This window comes from Odocoileus virginianus, chromosome 23, assembly GCF_023699985.2.
Source record: "Odocoileus virginianus isolate 20LAN1187 ecotype Illinois chromosome 23, Ovbor_1.2, whole genome shotgun sequence".
In the NCBI taxonomy this organism is placed as follows: domain Eukaryota; kingdom Metazoa; phylum Chordata; class Mammalia; order Artiodactyla; family Cervidae; genus Odocoileus; species Odocoileus virginianus.
In genome coordinates this window covers 46,338,412-46,355,227 of record NC_069696.1, presented here as the reverse complement: position 1 = coordinate 46,355,227, position 16,816 = coordinate 46,338,412, and the positions used below count along the sequence as shown (strand labels likewise).

At 46.6% G+C, this 16,816-nt stretch overlaps 1 protein-coding gene across 1 annotated transcript in view; it reads left to right on the top strand.

The window, feature by feature from the left end:
* The window catches only part of STAB2 (stabilin 2), a 164,778-nt gene that overhangs the window by 138,300 nt on the left and 9,662 nt on the right, over nucleotides 1–16,816 (top strand). The window contains exons 58-64 of the mRNA XM_070454036.1: nucleotides 1,182–1,289; nucleotides 4,687–4,880; nucleotides 5,924–6,065; nucleotides 10,523–10,656; nucleotides 12,592–12,757; nucleotides 12,903–13,009; nucleotides 16,673–16,792. Of these exons, the coding sequence (XP_070310137.1) occupies nucleotides 1,182–1,289; nucleotides 4,687–4,880; nucleotides 5,924–6,065; nucleotides 10,523–10,656; nucleotides 12,592–12,757; nucleotides 12,903–13,009; nucleotides 16,673–16,792 (971 nt within the window). The remainder of the gene's footprint in view (nucleotides 1–1,181; nucleotides 1,290–4,686; nucleotides 4,881–5,923; nucleotides 6,066–10,522; nucleotides 10,657–12,591; nucleotides 12,758–12,902; nucleotides 13,010–16,672; nucleotides 16,793–16,816) is intronic.

The window sequence follows — 16,816 nt, the reverse complement described above, 5'->3', positions numbered from 1 at the left end:
CAGGAGAAATATCAATAACCTCAGATACACAGATGATACACCCTTATGGCAGATAGCAAAGAAGAACGAAAGAGCCTCTTAATGGAGGTGAAAGAGGAGAGTGATAAAGTTGGTTTAAAACTTAACATTCAAAAGACGAAGATCATGGCATCCAGCCCCATCACTTCATGGCAAAGAAATGGGGTAACAATAGAAACAGTGAGAGACTTTATTTTCTTGGGCTCCAAAATCACTGCAGATGGCGACTGCAGCCATGAAATTAAAAGACACTTGCTCCTTGGAAGAAAAGCCATGACCAACTTAGATAGCATGTTAAAAATCAGAGACATTACTTTGCCGACAAAGGTCTGTATTGTCAAAGCTGTGGTTTTTCCAATGGTCATGTATGGATGTGAGAGTTGGACCATAAAGAAGGCTGAGTGCTGAAGAATTGATGCTTCTGAACTGTGGTGTTGGAGAAGACTCTTGAGAGCCCCTTGGACTGCAAGGAGACCAAACCAGTCAGTCCTAAAGGAAATCAATCCTGAATATTCATTGGAAGGACTGACACTGGAGCTGAAGCTCCAATACTTTGGCCACCTGATATGAAGAGCTGACTCACTGGAAAAGACACTGATGCTGGGAAATACTGAAGGCAGGAGGAAAAGGTGGTGACAGAGTATGAGATGGTTGAATAGCATCACCCACTCAATAGATATGTGTTTAAGGAAACTCCGGGAGATAGTGAAGGACACGGAAGCCTGGCGTGCTGCAGTCCATGACATCACCAACAGTTGAATACAACAAGAACAAAGAAGACCCTAGAATTTCTGCTCCAATTTAACCATCTCTTCTGGAACCCCATGCTCTCAGGGCCAAAGAGCTAGTCTGCAAAATTCATTCTTGATGGCAGACTTTGAGGTATAAAGTTTTCATTGGTTGCTTCAAAGGTTAACATCTTTGCATTCCGATCTGGATAACATGGCAGAAATAAAGTCTTACTACAAAAGAGTAATTCTGGAATCTCAGAATCCCAGGCTGGGAGGGCCCTTAGTAAATCACCCCATTACCCCACCTTGCAGCTGTAAGGGGGGCACCTTGGAAACACAGGGGCAGCCAGATGGCGTCTCAGAAGATGCCTTAGCTGGATCCCAACGCCTCGCATCACAGTGGGAGACGAATTACCGCTTCTTTCTTTGCAGCTTTGCCTCCTGTGTGCACACCTCCTTGTTCTGCTCATGCTACCTGTAAGAACAACAACACATGCGAATGTAACCTGAACTATGAAGGAGACGGAATAACGTGCACAGGTAAGTCCCATCTGCACATGGGTGGAACAGCGGCGGGGTGCAGGGGCAGAGCGGAACTCAGTCAGGGGACCTGGGCTCCGTCCCAGCCCTTCTGCTTCCTGCTTGGGCTGCTTCAGCAACACCCACCCTCTCTGTGATGGGCTTGCTCATGCCTAACCTGCCCACTTCCCAGGCCGTGACTTTGAACTTGCTTTGCAAACTGCAATGCACTTTGTTTTATGGTGTTTTGTAACTTTACAAATAATCTGGTCTTATGTGAAAAAATTGAGAAAATATTCTATGGTAGCTTCAGACAGTGCTTCCCTCAGCTACAACTTAGCAACTAAACAGCAATTTTCAAACAACAGTGAAACCTACACATAGTCTCACCACTCACTCAGAATCACTTTGAACACAGCTATGTCTCTATCTCTAGTAGTTAGGATATAGGTTCAGCCACACAGAGATCCAAATAAACAGTGGCATAAACAAAGCAGATGTTTAGATATTTATTTTTATCTTCTTTAGTACTTTAGATGGAGGTATCCAGAGCTAACATAGGGTTTCTCTGTGAAAGTCTGGGGCCCAGACTCCTTCTGTCTTGTTGCTCTGCCATCATTCACTCACCTGGCCTGAGATGGCCCCACCAAAAGCACATCCCAGGAAGCAGAAGGAAAGAAAGTCAGGGTGGGGCAGGGGGGCGGGAAGCAAACCTCATTCCCTTTAAGGACATACCTAGGGCTTCCCACATGGCATGGCGCTAGTGGTAAAGAACCCATCTGCCAATGCAGAAGACACAGTTCAGCCCCTGGGTCAGGAAGATCCCCTGGAGGAGGAAATGGCAACCCACTCCAGTTTTCCTGCCTGGAGAATCTCATGGACAGGGGAGCCTGGTGGGCTCTAGTCCATGGGGTCGCAAACAGCCAGACACGACTGAAGCAACTTAGCAGACACAGAAGTTGCTAAACTCCTGTCTGCTCCATCACATTGTCTAGAACCTCATTCTCTGTCACACCTGGGACAAAGGAGCCTGAGAAATGGAGTCTTCAGTTGGTCAACCATGAGCTAAGCTATAAATCTCAGATAGAAAAAGGAAACAGGAGATGTCAGGGGAAAACTAGCAGTCTCAGCGGAGAAGGCAATGGCACCCCACTCCAGTACTCTTGCCTGGAAAATCCCATGGACGGAGGAGCCTGGTGGGATATAGTCCATGGGGTCGCAAAGAGTTGAAAGGTTGTTGCTGAATGATAAGATGCCGGGATTCTTGGCCTCCGGAGGAGATGAATTCAATCCTGGGCCAGAGATGAGGCTGGATCACTCAGAGCTTTTGTGTAATAAAGCTTTATTAAAATATAAAGGAGATAGAGAAAGCTTCTGACATAGGCATCAGAAGGGGGCAGAAAGAGTACCCCCCTTCTAGTCTTCAGCCATATGTTATATAGTCACTCACAGTCTGTTAATGAAAAGAAAGGAATGTCTTAAAATTTAGAATGGCACCAGATAATTCATCCCGGGCCATAAACGATTGACTTGAATCTTTACCAAACAAATAGTTTCATTTACAAAGATTAGGTGAACAATATCTGAGTAAATAGGTTGGGCCATTTGGCAGAACCAACTTGAAGACAGAGTCTGGGGTACATTAACATAGCTTAAGACAAACATTTCCATAAGAAAAAAATGTATTGGTTAACTCAAGGTTTTGAGAATAGTTAGCTTCAGGTGAAACCAGGTGTCATGGCAACACAGCATTTTAAGAGAAACCCCCTTTTAAATTTGTATAGAGAAGAAAAAATATCTCTGGTTTGTTTCCTCCTGCCGCTAAAGAGAAATAAAAATGTCTGGCACTTGCAGCCTATTTCCTCCATTTGGAGACCCCTGGCCTTCCTGCCTGTTACCCTCTCAGAGTCAGACACGACTGAAGCAATTTAGCACACACAGAAGTTGCTAAACTCCTGTCTGCTCCATCACATTGTCTAGAACCTCATTCTCTGTCACACCTAGGACAAAGGAGCCTGAGAAATGGAGTCTTCAGTTGGTCAACCATGAGCTAAGCTATAAATCTCAGATAGAAAAAGGAGACAGGAGATACTAGGGGGAAACTAGCAGTCTCAGCGGAGAAGGCAATGGCACTCCACTCCAGTACTCTTGCCTGGAAAATCCCATGGACGGAGGAGCCTGGTGGGCTGCGGTCCATGGGGTCGCTAAGAGTCAGACACGACTGAGCGACTTCACTTTCACTTTTCACCTTCATGCACTGGAGAAGGAAATGACAACCCACTCCAGTGTTCTTGCCTGGAGAATCCCAGGGACAGGGGAGCCTGGTGGGCTGCTGGCTATGGGGTCACACAGAGTTGGACACGACTGAAGTGACTTAGCAGTAGCAGCAGTCTCAGACACATGTACCTTCTGTTTTCATGAACATTCATGAAAACATGAATGTCCCTATCCATATAGGGACAGATGCTTTCTTTACAGAACTGAGATCTGCGACTCCAGCTACTTTATCATCTGCCACGAGGCAGTCCAGAATTGGCTCAGCACCCTCAGTGGCAGCAGAGACCCAGGTTCTGTCTGTCTGCTCTGCCAGCCTCAGGCCTTCTGTGCTCACGTTCATGCTCTCAGCCAGAAAGGCAGAGGAGAGACATCAGAGGGCTTTCCAGCTATTCCTGGGGCTGGAGCTCATCTATTAGTTAAGGTGAAATTTGGGGGATTGTGAAAACAAAGGTTGAGAGGCAACACAAAAGAGTGGGGGAAAAGTGGGCTTTGGAATCAAACCACCCTGGGTTTAAAACCAACCCCTCCACGTTGTAGCTAGTTTGCCTCTGATGGTCAGTGAAGCTCTGAGTTTCCGTTTCTTCATCTGTAGAAGGGGGGTAGCAGTGTCTGTGTCAGAGAGTGCTCAGTAGTGCCTTAACCCTACACACACACACACACACACACTATGTCCTAACATTAAAACCCCAAACTCATTAGAAAACTACTGTCAAAGTGGAGCCTAGAAGTTTGTGATTAAAGAGGGCAGAGGTGGACAGATATCCCCAGGCCTGGTCTATTAGGGCGGGGTCCCCACCCTCCAGAATCTAACACCTGATGATCTAAGGTGGAACTGATATAATAATAATAAAAACAAGGTGCATAGTAAATGTAATGAGCTTGAATCACCCTGAAACCAACCCCCGGCCCCTGGGAAGATTGTCTTCCATGGAACCAGTCCCTGGTGCCAAAAAGGTTGGGGATCGCAGCATTAGGGTGTTAGCCACAGGACACTAGTGTGGCAAAGGTAGCACAGAGGCCATCAGGAGATGCTGACATGTGGGGGCCCATTTCCTCGCCCGGTGTACCTGGTCCTGGGGTGACCCGCACCCTGATCTTGAAGCCCCTGTTACACAGAGTCTAACTTCCTCTGCTCTCGCAGTTGTGGATTTCTGCAAACAGAACAACGGCGGGTGTGCAAAGGTCGCCAAGTGCTCCCAGAAGGGCACAAAGGTCTCCTGCAGCTGTCAGAAGGGCTACCAGGGGGATGGCCGCAGCTGCACAGAGATTGACCCCTGTGCAGACGGCCTCAATGGCCAGTGTCACGAGCATGCCACCTGCAAGATGACCGGCCCGGTGAGTCTCTGTCCCGGGGGAAACGGGGGGCGGTGTACCACCTAGGCCTACCCCAGCCTGGCTTCTCCACTGAGGTCACCGTTGGCCTCTTCCCAAGCCTTCTTCCCACCCAAGTCTATTTCTGTATTTCTTGATAAATCAACAAGCTGAATACAAAGTGGAACCCGATGCAGGAAAAGGACCTTACTGGAAAAACTGGTTAGGTCCACTTAAAGTCTATCGTTTAGTTAATAGTAACACATCAACACTAGTTTTTTAATTTTGACAATGAACTGTGGTTAGGTAAGAGGTTAACATTAGGAAAGACTTGGTGGAGAATATAAGGGGACTCTCTGCATCTTTTCTATAAATCTAAAATTATTCAAAATACAAACCGAAAAAGTTAGTAAGAAGTGGCAGGAAAAGTGCACTCACTCACACCTTTTCAGAGTGCAGTCAGTGCCCTGTTGCCCCTTTCTCTGATGGGGCGGGAAGATGGCGGGAGATGATGTCCATTATGGCTACAAATGTGAACTCAACAGTCAGGCAGCCTCTGAGTCTTGGCTCCTGGCCTGATGTGCTGTGCAGTCTGGGGCTGGCTGCTTAACCTCTCTGAGCCTCAGCTTCCTTAGTCACAAATTATGAGCCTCATAACAATGCAGACCTCACAGGATCATTTGTGGGGATTAAAGGAGATCATTCATTGGCTCGGCAAATGGTCATCAAGCACCTGCTATGTGCTGTTGTAGCTGTCAGGGATGTAGTGATCAAAAGTTTATACATGATAGAAGGAAGAGGCATGCTCAGTTCTGAAATCAGGCCAGTGTGATAAAAGGGACCAGGAGACGGGGTCTCCCTGAGGAAGTGACAACTGAGCTGGGATGTAAAGGAGGATGCTGCATCCTGAGTCTGGACAAAAACGAGACAGAGCAGTAACTCAACTCCCACTGGATGGGAGAGGCACCCTTCTGAGCATCTCCTACGCTGGATGGTAGCCCGTGGAGCACAGGGGATTCCGGGGGCCCAGAGGAGAGGCGTTTTCATCTTTCCTGCTATCCCCCTAGGGCAAGCACAAATGTGAATGTAAAAGTCATTACGTGGGAGACGGGCTGGACTGTGAGCCAGAGCAGTCACCCATCGACCGCTGCCTGCAGGACAACGGGCAGTGCCATGCCAACGCCGACTGCGCCGACCTCCACTTTCAAGGTCAGAGTGATCTTGACCCAAAGCGCCTGATCTTCGGGGTTGGGGAAAGAAGCTCTGTAAGAGCAAAAGGGAAAAGTCTTAAAAACTGGGACCAAATAGCCCATACATTGCCCAGGAACTGGTGGGCTTCTGCAGTCCAGTAGCAGAGTGCTCAGAACTGGACTATGAGCATTAGAACCAGCAGGGCAGCTGCTATACTCTCTCTTCCCTGGTTGCTTAGCAACCCTTGCCACTGTGGATTGGAACTGAATCTGAGGAGCATAGTTTAAGATATTAAATAACAAAGAGATAGTGCTTGCCACAAGCAGAGCAGCAGTTTCTTTGTAGTTGTTTTAATAATAGCACATCAATCAGCATATATGCATTCACTTCCAAGGATGATTTGAATGGCTTATCATAAACCCACAGGTAGAATCACACTAAGAATCACAACACACAATAAAAAGCCAGGTAGCACTGCAGAGATGTGGGTGGTGGGGCATCTTGACCCCTGATGGAGAAAATTCATCCGGGACCCACTGGTGGGGTTCTGAGCCCGGGGCAAGGAGGGACCGCAGTGGTTCAGAAAGCGATTCAGAGCACCATGCGTTGTGGCCAATCAGGATTTACTGTTTGTTTTATAGACATGGTAATTTTAGTGGCTCAGCTTTCTGACATCTCAATAATAACTGTTGACTTAATACCTGCTACGTACTGGCTTGGTCTGTTTGGGTTGCTGCAATATAGCCCAGGTGGCATATAAACAACAGAAATTTATTTCTCAGCTCTGGAGGTTGGAAACCTGAGATCAGGGTGCCTATGTGGTGGGGTTCTGCCGAGGACTGTCTTCCAGGTTGCAGACCACTGACTTCTCCTAGTGTCCGCACAGTGGAAGGAACAGGGAGCTCTCTGGGGTCCCTTTTATAAGGGCTCTGCCCACTCATTGTGGTTCCAACCTCCTTACCTAATAATCTCCCAAAGGCCCCACCTTCTGATATCATTGTTAGCAAATCAGGTCTCACTGCTCACCAGTTACAAAATCAATATTCACAAACATTGGTAGAAAGAAAAGTTACCGGCAATCTGGGGAGGTGGTGGGCTCAGTGTCCCCCCTCCCCAAATCAGCCTCCAAAGATTCTGCTTGGCCATGAAAGCTTTTAAAGGGAAACAGGGACGTAATCTCAGTTAATCATTGAGATGAGGGGGGGTCAGAGTTGTCACTATCCCCCACTGTGTGCAGGCTGGTTAATTTCTTATGATTTTTTCTTTAGATGCTCTCTTGTTCACACAGTCAGTTCTTGAAATGACTGAAGGGGAAGCTAGGGAAGAGATCTGGTCATCTGTTAATTACTTATTCTTCATTTCTACTTCTTTGATTTACAGAAGAAACCAACACATTAGGCAAGGTATTATGTGATCAAAAGATTTGAAAGCTGTGCTGGGGTTGGAGATGGGTAGAGCACGGGGATGCCTGGTTTAAGGTTAGTGACAAGACAAGGGGGCCTCCCGCAGAGAGCTCTGCCTGCCAAACTCTGCTTGCTTACATGAGATAAATTGCTGTCTTCTGTCTTACTGCTTTTCTTCTCCTGGTTTTATTAATCTTAAAAGGGCCTCAGCTGCATTGGGAATCTCCTTGCAAAAAGAGACAATGTCATATATTGTCATATATCTTATGTATTTCTCCTGCTTATATACCCTCTATTTCATCCCCCAAATGAGTTGGAGGGGTCTTATGACTTAACACATATTATGGACTGAATGTTTGTGTTCCTCACAAATTCATGTGTTGAAATTCTAACCCTCAAAGTAATGATATAAGCAGTCCTGGGCAGGAAAGAGCTCCCTTGGGGACTACAGCTGAGGCTTGAAAGATGCTTGAGCTGATTAAGCACAGAGGAGCTGGCAAGTCATTTCTGCTGGGGGGACTCGTGGACAGCAGAGAATTATCAATGGCATCTGGAAAGGATGAGGCAACGAGGGGGTATGGTGTAATATCAAGGCTATGACCCCAAGGTAACAGGGTCTCTCCTGGGAAGAGGAATGATACCAGGGAGAGAAGGGCACTCTGTAGACATGGAGAGTGAAGAAAAGGAAAGGATCCACCATAATGTAAAGTTTCCATCTTCAAAGACCGACTCAGTGGTGGTCTTAAAGCAATCTGGGAGATGGACACCCAAGAACCTTGAAAGCTTGGTTGGGGACATTCTGTGTTCAAGGTGATTGTGGATCTTCCAAGTTCTATCACAAGGTGATGGTAGAACTTCAAAGCAGAGATTCTGTAGGCACTTGCTATATAGGATGGGGTCAAGAATGATCAGCTGGGATAAGAGATGTTGATTCATGAGTCATTTGTGGAATCAAGAGATACTTGGGTTTTTTCTTTAGAGCACAGTTCATTTAGCCAGTCCTGCCTGTTCCCACAGCTCACAGAATCTATTCATTGCCTAGAGCATCACCCATCTTCTCCCAGGGGCTTCACTCTTCTACTTTACTATGAATACCAAGAAAACTATGGTAGTGATACTAAGTGACCAGGAGTCACATTTGGATCCACCTTCTGTTGTAGCTGAGTTGTTACCCTTAGCAAGACAAGACGGCATTGGGATAATGGCCCAGCGACCTGGTGGGCAGGTCACAGAGTCAGTCATCCCACACTCGGGGGAAGCGCCTAGTCTCACATAGTTCAGAGGAGGGCAAACCAGCATAGCCTTTGAGGTAACCAGTTTGGCGATGTGTATGGAAAGCAATACAACAATTCATGCCAAGACTCATAGTACCATTTCAAGAGACACATCCTGTAGGAGCAATCTAAGACTTGAATAAAGGTGACCTGGTGGCTCAGACAGTAAAGAATCTGCCTGCAATGCAGGAGACCTGGGTTCGAACCCTGGGTCGGGAAGGTCCCCTGGAGAAGGGAATGGCAACCCACTCCAGTATTCTTGCCAGGAGAATTTCATGGATGGAAGAGCCTGGTGCGCTACAGTCCATGGGGTCACAAGGAGTCAGACATGACTGAGCAACTGACACTTTCACTTCACACCACCCAGCATTACCTAACATCACAAAAATGAGAAGTAACAAATTTGTAAATGATGATCAAATATACAGTTATGTCCTCTCAAAGGCACAATTAAGAATTGTGTTGTCATGGCAACGATACAAGGCTAACCATTCCTCCCCAAGCTGTTCTGCTGGTGAGTGTTTATGTTCCATATCTGGCTGACAATATTATATGGCCTGTGGAGTGAATATACTGTTGACTATGGTCAAAGAAGAAAATCTTGTGGATTTCCTGTTGGTAAAGACTCCACCGGCAATGTAGGAGATCCCGGTCAGGAAGATCCACTGGAGAAGGGATAGGCCACCCACTCCAGTATTCTTGGGCTTCCCTTGTGTCTCAGATGGTAAAGAATCTGCCTGCAATGCAGGAGACCTGGGTTCGATCCCTCGGTTTGATCCCTCGGTTGGGAAGATCCCCTGGAGAAGGGAAAGGCTACCCACTCCAGCATTCTGGCCTGGAGAATTCCATGGACTGTATAGTCCATGGGGTGACAAAGAGTCAGACATGACTGAGTGACTTTCACTTCACTGGTTTGGACTCCACACTTCCCCTGCAGGGGGCATAGGTTTGATCCCTAGTCAGGGAACTAAAATCCCACAGGCAGAAAAGCCAAAAAGAGTAAAGAAAACCTTAATCTTAGCTCTTTTTGAGGGTGGAATGTACCCTTTTAGTAGCATCTGATAATGAACTTGACAATATAAAAATGTGACTTGGTTCTTGATCTATTTCTGATCTCTGCGTTAATTGGTTTAAAGGAGATATATATTTAAAAGTGATGAATATTTTCTAGTATCTAAGGGGAAAATGGCTTGAAAACTTTTTTAAAGGCATAATGGAAATCAGAAAATACATGTGTTCCTTGGCAGAAATTCATTTTAATGTATTTTTTTTCATGGCTGTAAAGTTCACAAAACGTGTTCAACTAAAAGTATCAAGGTAAAATCATGTTGTCAGGGAAAATGTATAATATAGGAAAAAAATCCTCATTTAATGTTATAAGAAAGACTTCTAAAAACTATATATGTAGCATACTGCCATATTTGTGATATATATGACACGCAAATGAATAGGAAAAAAGACTGAAAGTGTGAAATTACATCAAAATTAAAAGTTATAAAAATAAAAATTCTGGACAGAAGTATATTAAAATGTTAGTCATGGAGTAATGATTATTTCCAGACAGCAGGAAGGTAGGTGATTTTTATTTCTTTTCTTTTCTGTATGGCCCAGATTTCCACCTTGAACACGTGCTACTTTCATAGTTAGAAAAGAAATAAGTATTTTAAATGACATGTCAAAGGAGAGTGACATCCCAAGAAACCCTGGGATAAGGCCAGCCCTCTGCTTTGAAAATCTCTGCTGGGAGCACTGCCAGCTGAGGCGTGGGGCTGAACAGTTCCTCTCCTCCCCCTTCTAGATACCACCGTTGGAGTGTTCCATCTACGCTCCCCACTCGGCCAGTACAAGCTGACCTATGACAAAGCCAGAGAGGCCTGTGCCCAGGAAGCTGCAACCATGGCAACCTACAACCAGCTCTCCTATGCCCAGAAGGTGGGTTTCCAGTCTGTGGGCGCCATGCAGGCAGGGTCTTCTAGGTGTACGTGGCACTTCCTCTTAACACAGGGGAGACTTCGGCTGTTGCCTTCCCAGAGCAGGGGGTTCGGGGAACTCCTGAGCATGTCCACTGGGGGTCTGTCACATGTCAGCACAGAGTGGGCGCTTCACTGACATCGTCCATTCTTACAGCATCCCTGGAGGTAGGTGTTCCTACTGCCATAAGATAGGGCAGCTGAGGTTCGGAAAGCTAACGTGCCCAGCGTCACCCAGCCACAAAGTGGCAGACCCAGGATTCAGTGTACCCCAACTCCACAAGTCTGCTCTCGATCATGACATCCATCCACCAGGGCAGAGGCACCGACGTGGGCACTGCACAGCTGGAAACCAAGAGCTCAGTTGCCCACAAGCCTGGGGTCCCTGAGCCCAGAGGCAGCCAAGTGTCTCTGGAATAGCCCAGGTTCTCTACACCTGGGGGCATTGCGAAGGGGTACAGAGAAATTGCCCCAGCCGTCAGCCAGGTAGGAGATGCAGCTCTGGCCAGGGTAACTCTCTTGGCCTCTAACATCAGAAGCCCAGCCCATTTGGAAAGGTCAGCAACTCGGAATAGGCTGCTAGTGAGTGCTCACAAGGTCACTGCCCATCCTCATGATTTTACTGCCCTTCCTCCAACCTCCAACATGACCAGATCTTCAGATCTGATGTTTCTTTACAAGGAGCAAAGCCCTTGATGCCAGGACCCAGCATCTTGGAGGGTCGGAATTTCTTATTCCTCCTTCTTGCTCGACCTTCCTGGGTGGCTCAGCAGTAAGAATCCGCCTGCCAGTGCAGGAGCTGCAGGGGACTTGGGTTCAATCCCTGGGTTAGGAAGATCCCCTGGAGGAGGAAATGGCAACCTGCTCCAGTATTCTTGCTGGGATAATCCCATGGAGAGAGGAGCCTGGCGGGCTACAGTCTATGGGGTTGCAAAGAGTCAGACACTACTGAGCAACTGAGCATGCGTACACATGCCTGCTTGTTCATTGTGTGACCTCAATCAAGGCATTGAAACCCCTGTCCCACCTGGCATGTTTGTAAAGGACTAAAGGTAATAAGCCACACAACTTCTTCCCTGGTAGCTCAGCTGGTAAAGAATCCGCCTGGAATGTGGGAGACCTGGGTTTGATCCCTGGGTTGGGACGACTCCAGGGAGAAGGGAAGAGGTTGCAAAGAGTCGGACACAACTGTGCAACTTCAAAGTAATAAGCTAAAGTGACTGACTCACATGGGAACTCAGGTTTTAAGATTAAGAGCTCTGGAGTAGAATGCCTGGGTTTGAACCTCAGCTCTGCTGCTTGCTGGTTCTATGACTTGAAGCAAGTTACTTAACCCCTTTTGCCTCTATTTTCTCAATTATATTATAGAGACTTTTTTTTAAGGTTCTATCTCAAAGGGTTGATATAAGTGATAAAGGTTTTGACACATGAAAAGTGCTTGCAAAAGGACCTGGCCCAGAATAAGCTCTCAGTAAATATTATGATGATGGTGATGGTGATGCTGGCAATGATGGTGATCATGATGAGGATGATGGTGAGGATAGTGATGGTGATCAATTGGAGTTCCATCAACCCATAAGCAGAGAAATTTGCACCTAGGGGTAATGAGCTAATTGTAAATCCTTTCTCAAGAGCAGAGGGAAGAAGAATGAGTATGAAGGACTTGAGCACTTACAGGGAAGAGAAGGCACCACTTTCATCCATCCAGTGGCTCAATCAACAAAAATGTAATGAACACCTACTATGTTCCAGGCACAGGGGTACAATAGGCAAAATGAGCTATAACTCCTGACTCCATGGAGTTTTCGGTCTGATGGGGGAGTCAGACATTAGCCACAAAATTCCACAACAGATATGAAATCACAGCTGACCAACATCCACATCTTTGTCTCTACAGGCCAAGTACCACCTCTGCTCAGCAGGTTGGCTAGACAGTGGGCGAGTAGCCTACCCCACCTCCTATGCCTCCCAGAACTGCGGCTCTGGGGTCGTCGGGATAGTGGACTACGGGCCAAGAAACAATAAGAGTGAGATGTGGGATGTCTTCTGTTACCGGATGAAAGGTAATGGCCCCAACCTCGCTTCAGATTCCAGGCCACGCAGCTGCTAAGCCATCCTCAGCTGGGCCGGCCGACCTCCCAGCATGAGATGGGATGGCCAAGACGCCTGCCTCACCAGTGGGAGATTCTGTGTGTTTCTGCCTTCCAGATGTGAACTGCACCTGCAAGGTGGGCTACGTGGGAGATGGCTTCTCGTGCAGTGGAAATCTGCTGCAGGTCCTAATGTCCTTCCCCTCGCTCACAAACTTCCTGAAGGTCTGTACCACATCTGTTTGCTTTCACCTTGGGTGGAGGGGTGACCAAGCAGATATGAGAGAGTCTAGTCCTTGAGAGAAGGCGGAGGCTCACAGTCAGGGTTGAGAGTGTGGACACAGCTGCACTGCCCAAATCTGACGCTTAGATTTGCCACTTGTGCATCACCTTAAATGAGCTGCTTTCCCTCCTGGGCCTCAGTTTTCTCATCTGTAATATGGAGATGACCCAATCTCATCGGGTCATTGTGACAAATTAATGACTTGATATTTGTAAAGTGCTTAGCCTTGGGGCCAGCAGATGGAAAATGCTATCCCAGTGTTAGCTGGTAACTCATCCATCTGTCTGCGACTAAAGCAGCTTCAGAGTCTGCCCTGTAGGAATAAATTGCTCTTTTGTCTTCATGGACAGGGTGGGGCACAGTTAAGTCTGCCTGGTGATCACCCAGTGGCCAAATTCTCAATATACAGTCAACTTGCATTTCTCACTGCACTTTTTTCTTTTAAAAAAAAATTTTAGTTTTGGCCATGCTACATGGCTTACAGGATCTTAGTTCCCCAACTAAGGATCAAACCCACACCCTCAGCAGTGAAAGCACTGAGTCCTAACCATTAGACCACCAGGGAATTCCTGCACTGCATTTGAAGTCACTTTAATATTCTACAAGTCATGTCCAGTGAAGAGAAAGCCCCTGTTAGAGAAGGAATTGGTATTGACTATGGGAAGACTACACAGAAGAAATATATAAAAAAAGATCTTCATGACCCAGGTAACCATGATGGTGTGATCACTCACCTAGGGCCAGACAGCCTGGAATGTGAAGTCAAGTGGGCCTTAGGAAGCATCACTATAAACAAAGCTAGTGAAGGTGATGGAATTCCAGTTGAGCCATGCTGTTAAAGCCCTGCACTCAATATACCAGCAAATTTGGAAAACTCAGCAGTGGCTACAGGACTGGAAAAGGTCAGTTTTCGTTCTAATCCCAAAGAAAGGCAATGCCAAAGAATGTTCAAACTATTGCACAATTGTACTCATCTCACAATTGCACTCATCTCATACACTAGCAAAGTAATGCTCAAAATTCCCCAAGCCAGCTTCAACAGTACATGAACCATGAACTTCCAGATGTTCAAGCTAGATTTAGAAAGAGATCAAATTGCCAACATTCATTGGATCATCAAAAAAGCAAGGGAGTTACAGAAAACTATCTACTTATGCCACACCAAAGCCTTTGACTGTGTGGATCACAACAAACTGTGGAAAATTCTTCAAGAGATGGGAATACCAGATGACCTGACCTGCCTTCTGAGAAATCTGTATGCAGGTCAAGAAGCAACAGTTAGAACCAGACATGGAATAAGAGACTGGTTCCAAATTGGGAAAGGAGTACGTCAAGGTTGTATATTGTCACCCTGCTTATTGAACTTACATGCAGAGTACATCATGCGATATGCTGGGCTGGATGAAGCACAAGCTGGAATCAAGATTGCTGAGAAAAATATCAATAGCATCAGATATGCAGATGACACCACCCTTATGGCAGAAAGTGAAGAGGAACTAAAAAGTCCCTTGATGAAAGTGAAAGAGTGAAAAAGTTGGCTTAGAACTCAACAGTCACAAAACTAAGATCATGGCATCTGGTCCCATCACTTCATGGCAAATAGATGGGGAAACAATGGAAACAGTGAGAGACTTTATTTTCTTGGGCTCCAAAATCATTGCAGATGTTGACTGCAGCCATGAAATTAAAAGAGGCTTGCTCCTTGGAAGAAAAGTTATGACCAACCTAGATAGCATATTAAAAAGCAGAGACATTACTTTGCCAACAAAGGTCCATCTAGTCAAAGCTATGGTTTTTCCCAGTAGTCATGTATGGATGTGAGAGTTGGACTATAAAGAAAGCTGAGTGCCAAAGAATTGATGCTTTTGAATTGTGGTGTTGGAGAAGACTCTTGAGAGTCTCTTGGACTGCAAGGAGCTCAAACCAGTCAATCCTAAAAGAAATCAGTCCTGAATATTCATTGGAAGGGCTGATGCTGAAGCTGAAACTCCAATACTTTGGCCACTTGATATGAAGAACTGACTCATTGGGAAAGATCCTGATGCTGGGACAGATTGAAGGCAGGAGGAAAAGGGGATGACAGAGGATGAGATGGTTGGATGGCATCACTGACTCGATGCACATGAGTATATGCAAGCTCCAGGAGTTGGTGATGGACAGGAAAGCCTGTGTGCTGCAGTCCATGGGGTCGCAAAGAGTGAAACACAGCTGAGCAACTGAACTGAACTTATCAAAGAACTGAGCTTTGATATTAATAACAGCAATAATAGCAATAGCTAACATTTCCTGTGCATTTTCTTCACACAAGGCATTCTCTGAGGCCCTTCAGGTTACTTTTCACTTGCTTCACAAAACATAAGCTACATAAGGGAAATTATTTTCTCTGTCTTGTGGCTAGCATATAGTAGGTGCTCAGTAGTACTTGTTAGACAGAATAAATCCTGATGCAACCTTATGAAGTCACTTTTGCCATTATTCCCATTTTCCAGATAAGGAAACTGAGGCTTAGCAAGGTCAAGGACACAGCCAAGGAGAGGGGACGGAGCATAAGTACCGGGCTTGTAGGAACAGGGCAGAAGCTAGACCAAGGACCCCAAAATAGTGAGTCTTTGTCCACACACCAAAGGTATCCACTTAACTAGCCTAAAAACTCAGGGTTACTGTAAATATTCTAAAGATGAACACCCAAACCAATGTGTGTGCTGTGTGGGAGTGTGGCTTGTGACAGCATCTCAGAGAAAAGAGTGTGTAGAACAAAACCCACTGGCTGTGTGCCCTTCAGCAAATTCTCAGCTTCTCTGGGCGGCAGCAGGGTTCTCTGCACGATGACAGTGCTGAACTGGGAAGTGCGATTTCTTGAAATCTGTTCAGTGAATATTTGTTGAGTGCTTAACAATGTGCTTGAGATGTATCAGTGAACAAAACAGACAAGAAACAGAATAAAGAAAATAGTATTGAATGCTAGAAGGCGATCCAGACTATGGGGGTGGGAAGGGGACCCACAGGGTTCCCATGTCGCCTAGAGTGATGAGAGAAGGCCTTAGTGGGAAGGTAAGATGTAAGCAAAGTGTGGACAGAAGAGAGGAAGTTAGCCATGCAGATTTCAAGGAAGAACATTTCAGGCAGAAGGGACAGCCAGGCAAAGGATGAAAGGCAGGACGTTGCTGAGCAAGCCTGAGGAATGTCAAGGAGGCCAGTGTGGCTGGAGCAGGGTGGGCAAGAGGACAGCTGGGTGCAGGGTCAGAGGAGCAAGGGTCCAGGTGGTCTGGGCCTCACAGGCGCTGTAAGGACTGTGGCTTTTCCTCTGGGTGAAGCGGGCGCCTTGCAAATTTTTGGCAAAAGAAGACTGGAATTCACTTAAGATTTCAAAGACTACACAAGCTGCCTTGTTGAGAATGGCCTGTGATCTGGCTGTGTCTTAGGACCATAGGATTTATCGAGGAAAGGAAAAATCCTCCTAAAATTTTCCCAGGGGGCAGTCAGAAAGATGAGCAGGTGAGTGGCAGCCTGAGCTGGGGTGATCACCCAGAGGGGTGATGCCACCCTCTCCAGCCAGCCCCTGAACAGCACGCTGGCCCTTCTGACCACCTCCTCCCTATCCCCAGGAAGTGCTGGCGTATTCCAACAGCTCAGCCAGAGGCCGAGCATTCCTGAAACACCTGACTGACCTGTCAATCCGAAGCACCCTCTTTGTGCCCCAGAACAGTGGGCTCTGGGAGAATGAGGTGAGCTGGGTTCCTGGTATCTGT